General features: G+C 59.2%; 1 protein-coding gene across 11 annotated transcripts; it reads right to left on the bottom strand.

Annotated features, from left to right (window-relative positions):
* Positions 1–439: 439 nt before the first annotated feature.
* On the bottom strand, positions 440–6,025 carry CITED1 (Cbp/p300 interacting transactivator with Glu/Asp rich carboxy-terminal domain 1). 11 transcript variants are annotated; one of them, XM_082716832.1, is made up of 6 exons: positions 5,531–5,585; positions 5,176–5,194; positions 4,526–4,894; positions 3,976–4,096; positions 1,657–1,781; positions 440–1,078 (listed from the first exon to the last, which is right to left on the bottom strand). In XM_082716832.1, the coding sequence occupies exons 4-6, from the start codon at positions 3,986–3,988 to the stop codon at positions 521–523; spliced, it is 696 nt and encodes a 231-aa protein (XP_082572958.1). In that variant the 5' UTR covers positions 3,989–4,096; positions 4,526–4,894; positions 5,176–5,194; positions 5,531–5,585; the 3' UTR covers positions 440–520. The 11 variants fall into 11 exon arrangements, with proteins under 11 accessions (XP_082572958.1, XP_082572951.1, XP_082572954.1 ...); XM_082716825.1 differs by lacking the exon at positions 5,531–5,585 and having other exon boundaries at positions 5,176–5,399; XM_082716828.1 differs by lacking the exon at positions 5,531–5,585 and having other exon boundaries at positions 3,976–4,089; positions 5,176–5,399.
* Positions 6,026–6,299: the final 274 nt, after the last annotated feature.

Here is a 6,299-nt window from a genome sequence, read left to right as displayed (position 1 = left end):
AATGGTTTGATTAGACAGGGGTCTAGAGAGTGGGTAGGGTGGCTTTTAGAGTTGTAGAGTGGGTACCATGTGGCCAGGGCAACCCTTCAGGCTTGGATGGGCTGGTGGCAAGGAGGCTGTGGAAGGGTCTGAATGAGTCTTTCATCTGACACTGCCTCCGACCAGTCCCCATATTCAACCTTGACTAGGACAGCATTTCTGGGGTCTTAGGGTGGTGAGGACAGCTACTTGGGCCCCTGGAGAGATTAAGGGCAGTGGCGGTGGCAGGTGGAATTTGGTGAGCCGTCCTCTTTGTGCCTCCCCATTCCTCGCACCCCATCCAGCTCCTTCCCGGCTAGCCACGCATAACCCCACTGTGGGCCTCCGAACAGCTAGAGGTAATGCAAGACCGTGCCGCACACCTTTATATCTCAAGGAAGAACGCCTTCAGCCGGCCCAACTCTCTGTAAGTAACTTTTATTTTTTATTTACAACAGAATCGGTGGCTTTGTTCCTCCATCTTTAGGGACAGCGAGCATCATCAGCAGCCAGATGGAAAGTCCGCAGTGAAGTCAAACTCATTCTGCCCCAGCCACAGCTCCGGAAGCTCATTGGCTCGGTCCAGTCCCAGTTCCACCACCAGCGACATCAGCACCTCCTCATCCACGGGGTCCGAGTCGATGATAGCAGGGCTCTGGGCACCGGTAGAAGGAGAGAGTGATCCCGCCCCTCCCACCTGAGCCCCAAAGCCCCAGTTTTGTAGGGGCCCTGCCTCCCCGGGTTGGCCCGGAGTGGCGGTAGCGGCGGCGGTGGCGGCGGCGGCGGCGGCGGCCATCCCATGATACTGGCTATTAAGTTTCTGCAGCTGCATACTGGCCAGCAGATGTGGGGCAGGGTGCAGGTTGAAGGGTGGGGGTTTAGTGGGAGGGGTGGCATTAGGAGAGCCTATTGGAGATGGCGATCCCGAGGAACTAGTGGGAGCCCCACTGGCCTTGCTTCCGTTTGAGGCTACCCCAGGGTAGTGCAGGATGGCCACTGCTTTGCGGTCTTTTGTGCCCAGGTTAGAGTAGGCCAGCGAGCTCATCTCAGGGTTGGCATCCTACAAGACAGAGAGAGGCACAGCTTGGCACCCCCATTGCTGGTGGCCTGTCACCATTCACTGGGCTCAGGAAAAGCCCCTGCATGCCCTTCCTCTGGGGCTAGTGGTGGGGAGAGAGCAGCAAGGGCCCCCTGGCAAGTTAGGCTCCCAGCTCGAGTGTCCTCTTGCTACCACCATCCTGAGCACTGAGCTCAGACCCAAGTGCTCGGTGCTCGGTGCCCATCGTCCTAAGTGGGTCCATGGCTTTCGTCTCTCCCCCCGAACCTTCCTTCATGTCACCATTCTGAAAAGGGCACCTCATTGGCTCTCTTCTCAGCCTCACAGCAATCTCTTCAAAGGAGCAGCCTTGTGCCGCTTCTGCTTCTCTGTTCCCTTCTCTGCCATCTTTCCACACCTCGGTGGGTTCAAGTTGACCACATTGAGGCAGAAGCTATTCTCATTCTCCCCCGAGAAAGCCCTGCTATCTCCTCTATGCTAAAGGACACTAGATACTGTGCATGGAGGGGCCTTTCACAGGGGCCAGACCAGGCTGTCTTTCCGTGCCTCAGTGTCCCCATCTGCAAGATGGCAGAAGTTACCTCCTTCACAGGTGAGGTGCCACCCTTGACATCGAGTGCAGGCCTTGACATAGTTGGCATTTCAGAGCCTTGGCAGAAGTTGGATAAATTGGTGGGAGATGATGCTGTCAGGTGGAGCTTTTGTGCTGTATGTGAGGAAAAGAAGTTACAAGGACAAAGGCTTTAGTGACCGAGAGAGCACTAGCAAAGCCCAAAGCTGGGCAACTCCACACAGCTACAACGCAAGGATGATAATGGGGTTAGGCCCAAGACCAGAAACCACCTGAACAGAGGCAGGAGATCAAGCTAGAACATTTGCCTGAGGCAGGAAAGGGGCTTGATTTAGCTAGGTGCTGCCCCCATCACCAAGAGGGCATACAGGCAACTGTTTCCTAATGCGAGTGACTTCAGAGCCTCAAGTGTGTGCATGAGGTGCACTGTTTCTGATACTGAGGTCAGAGATGTCCCTGAGCAAGTAGCACACTTTCTCAATGGGCCACTGGCACCCAGGCTGGGGACCTGGGGCTCCACTGAGCTTGGGAGAAAGTGGGAAGGACTGAGGGCAAGGAAGACCTGGAAAGCTGGCTGCTTTAGCCTGGGGAAGGAATGAGTCCCCGAAGCTAAGGTCATGGGGCTCCAGAGCCCTGCTTCTAGCACGGTGTGAGAGAAAGCCAGCCGATCGGGGTGGTCTTGGGGCATGAAGGCAGCCAGAGAGCAGCTTGGAATGTCTCATCTGCCTCCATGCCTCCCAGACAACCTGGGCAGCACCAGACTTTCCCAGGATATCTGCTCTGAGCCCAGCCACACCTGTCTGTGGTGACAGGTGGGAATGATTCTTCCTGGAGGGAAACTGAGGCACAGAGATTCAGTGGCTTTCCCATCAGGTAGCTGTGGTTCTGGGAGCAGGATCTAGCACTCCTATCTCCACATGCCTCACCTGACCCCTGGGGCCAAGTCATCATACAGGGAATGATTCAAATGGCTCCTGAAGAAATGATTCCCTAGCTCAAGTGCCAAAGGATAGGGGATGAGGGGGTAAAAGGGTGCCCCAAACCAGAAAACTAAACATCTCTGAAAAATCTCAAGTTATTTTCCTGGAAGCTTGTTTTTGTTGTTGTTGTTTAAACCCTCTATATTCTGGCCTTCATGATGAATTAGAGATGTATAATTTCATTTTTATAAATACCTCTTAGCCTAGAGATTCTTCAGGGCCTTAAAAAAAGGATCTCTAATCTGTCCACAAGGTTTGAATTCTCCACACCTGGCTGTTCCCTGTGGTCATTAAAAATCTGTTCAGACACTTCTAGAAAGTGACCGCTCACTACCTCTTTTTCTCATCGCCATTTATATGGGAGGGAGGCAAGAAAAACAGAGAAGGGAAGAAGGGGGTGGGGAGAAAACACGGGAAAATCATTTTCTGGGTTTGCCACTGCTGCTTGATTGGGAAGCCCTGTTTCTTCTCTGAGGCAACCCCAGAATATTTCAAGCCAGTGATCACAAGACAAGGAGTCTAATACATGTCATCTTCAAGAGCTCAGCACCGTTGGTATCAAGCAATTTCATGTTCAAACAAAATTGTTTGGCGGGGGCGGGGGTGTCCATCTTTTCCCTTTCCTATCCAGCCTCCCTTTCTTCTGCTACTAGGTACCCGAATGTACAAAAGAAAAAACAACAGCAGGAACAACAATAATTAAAAGAAATGGGGGTGGGGGGGCAAAGTAGGGGGAAAAAAAAGAGAAAAAAAGTATCTCTGTTCTGATATCTGTTCCTGGGGAAGACCAATTTTACCATGTCTCCCCCTTCAGGCTGGAAGCTCCCCTAGGCGGGACCCTGCTTGCATTCTGATCTGTGGCCTCCCATCCCCGCCACTTCTCCACCACCCGTCCTGATCCCCGGCCTGGGTCTGGGCTCAGTGGGCGCTCAGTAAGTGTTACTGAATCCGTCTGAAGAGGCGATAGCATTTCGATCGGGATCCCTGCCCCTGCTTCCCCGAGTTTCGGTCCCCATTCTGCCACCCAACCCATTTGAAGGCAAAACTTGGCAGCGCGGACACGTCCCAGCCCGCTATCTGAGCTGCGAGCTGACCACCGCGCAACCACTGCGAGAGGCGGCTGGACAAACCCAGAGCAACAAGTGCCTCCGCGCCCGCTGGTGCCTCGCGAGCCCGGCCACCAGTTCCCGGTCCCTACGCCCTCCCTTCTCTACAGATCTTCCCAAGGGCCAGCAGCCTCCTCCCTCCCAGATAGGGGTGGAGAGGGGAGGGGAAGAAGAGAAGGGAGAGGCAGGTAAGGGGCCGCGTCTTTGACCTGTTGGGGGACCAAAAGTTAAAATGGCACCAACCGGATGGCTCCATCTCGATTGCTATTTTCTCACTCAGAAGGAGAAATTTAAAAATCCAAACAGTACTGCGGCTTGGCTTGGACGCGCTCTAACCAGACCAGTCAGTTTCGCCACCTGAAAACTAAAGGCCCGTTGTTTGCGGACGGCTCGGCTGCCCTCCTCGCCGCATCCCAGGTGGATCTGCGGGAGTTGGGGGCGGCTGGGAGCATCCCTGCACGGTGGGCGCCAGCACCCAGGCCACCAGGGCCCCGTCTGCGCCCGCAAGTGCTGTTATCAGGAACCGAACGCAGAAACTGAATGGGCAGGCGGGGAGGGGCGCGGGGTCTCGGCCTCCGCTGCGAGTTTGGGGCTCCGCAGTCTTAACGCGCGCGGGGGCGCACTCGGCGCCGGCGGCGCCCACTCCCGCGCCTCAAGACACTTACTGAGCGCCCGCTGAGCTACCCGACGCGGCCGCCGGCTGAGTCTACCCCCTAGCCACACCGCCCGGAGTCAATGCTATAAGCCCGGTACGAGAAGAGTGAGAGAGGCCCGGAGAGGTTCGGTAACTTGCCCAAGGTCACAGCGCTAGAAAGTGGCGGAGCCGGGATTCGCAGCCAGGTCTGTTTGACTCCAAGTCCGGCGCTCCGCGAAGCAGGGACTCAGTGCGCGGCCCGGCCCCGCGGCCCTCATTTATAGGGAGAGGGGTGTGTGCGTGGGTGTGCGTGGGTGTGTGGGCGTGCGTGTGGGGGAGAGTAAAGGTCGGCTGGGTAGAAGAGGCAAGTTGCCCAAATTCGCTAACTTCCATCCCGCAATTGACTGAACTCGGCCCCCAAAGCCCCTCTCGTCTCCAGTCCCCGAAGGAAACCTGAGCTTTGTGCAGCCCGGGAGCCGGAGCGTCCAGATGCGGTCCGGGCGATTAGCAAAGTCGGTGGAAGCCAAGCTGGAGAAAGCGCGGGCGCGGGGAGAAAAGGTGCTGCGGTCTCCCCGGGAGAAGCGGGCGCCTGGTCCGGCTGGCCGGCAGGCGGGCGCTCTTGCGAGCGAACAGGCTCGCTGGCGGGCGGGCGGCGGCCCCTCTGCCCCCAGCAGAACAGCTTTCAAACAGAAAACAAGTCCCCCAGAGCCCCCCGGCCCGCCCGGCCGCCGCCCGCTCCCCACATCCGCTCGGCTGGAGTCCCTGGCCCCGCCGACCAGCCCAGCGCCCTGCCCGCCGGCCCGGCTTACCTCTGCGAAGCCGCCCGCCCTGGAGAGAGGGAAGCGCGGAGCCCGGTGAGCCGCGGGCGAAGCGGCGGAGCCCCCAGCCCACTGCACGCACGCCGCCACCACCGCCGCGAGCCGGTCGCGCTCAGTGCCACCCGACCCCGGGGCGCCTGGGTAAAGCCCGCACCGCTGCGCCGCCGCCGCACCGCACCGTGCCGCGCCAAGCAGCCCCGGCCCGCGCCCGTGCCCGCCAGCCCGCCCGCCCGCAGCTTCGGCGCCTGACTCCGGGGCGGTGGCGGTGGCGGCCGCCGCGCTCCCTTCCCGGCGCCGGGGACCTGGTTCTCAAATCCCCATTGCCGCCCGGAGAGCCCTGACGCACACGCACGCAGCAGCAGGCTAGACTCGGCTAGGAATCCCAGGAAGGACAGACCCTTTCCCCCCTTTTTTTCCCCTCTCCCCCCAATTTCCACGTCTTTATAACCGGCTTAGGGCATTATTAGCACATGTCCTGGCTCGTGGGCGAGTTGACGGCAAAATCTGAACTGGATACTCACCGAGGGCCAGAGCGGGTGCTGTGCCTTCCGCAGCCCTCTTCCTCCTCGCCGGGAACGACCCCTCGCGTGCAGGCTGCGGGCGGGCAGCCGGGCGGAGCGAGCCTCCTCTCGGCAGCTCAGCGGTGCCCCTTCTGCAGCTGTGCCGCTGGGAACATTTTATAGCGGCGGCTGGCGTGTGTGGCCCTTTAAAGGCGCTCAAGCTGGTGCAGTCACCGCGGATCGTGTGAAAGCGAAGGGCCGGCTGGGGAACGGAGTCCGAGCGGCCCCGCGGGTCCGGCGGCGCTGGGGACCGTCCGCGGTTCCCGGGGTGGAGCTGGCGGGCTCAGGCCGTGGGCGCTCTGAGCCTGAGCCCCAGGCCGACGCCTGCGCTTCTAAAGCGGCGGGGGGCGCGTGCCCGGGACCTGGTCTCTCCCCACCGCCCTGCATGGACTTGCCCAATAAATTCCACTTAGCAATTTCGCTGAGGCGAGGGAGAGCTGTTAGTGTCTGTTTTCTGACCTAAATCTTGCCGGGTGGCCAGAACAGGCTTCAGGGGGCTGGGGGTGGTGGTGGTGGTGGAGAGCCAGAGAAGCTCAGGGAATGGCCCGGGGGGGG

The sequence above is a fragment of the Mustela nivalis genome (assembly GCF_964662115.1).
Source record: "Mustela nivalis genome assembly, chromosome: X".
Classification (NCBI taxonomy): Eukaryota; Metazoa; Chordata; class Mammalia; order Carnivora; family Mustelidae; genus Mustela; species Mustela nivalis.
Note: the sequence above shows the minus strand (reverse complement) of the source record. Positions and strands in the feature narration are given on the sequence as shown.

Bases quoted from the DNA above. Each gene is read 5' to 3' on its own strand.
- CITED1 (XM_082716833.1), bottom strand. The intron at 1,079-1,656 runs GTAACTTCTGCC...TCTGTCTTGTAG, and splicing joins GCACCTCACCTGTGAAGGAG to GATGCCAACCCTGAGATGAG.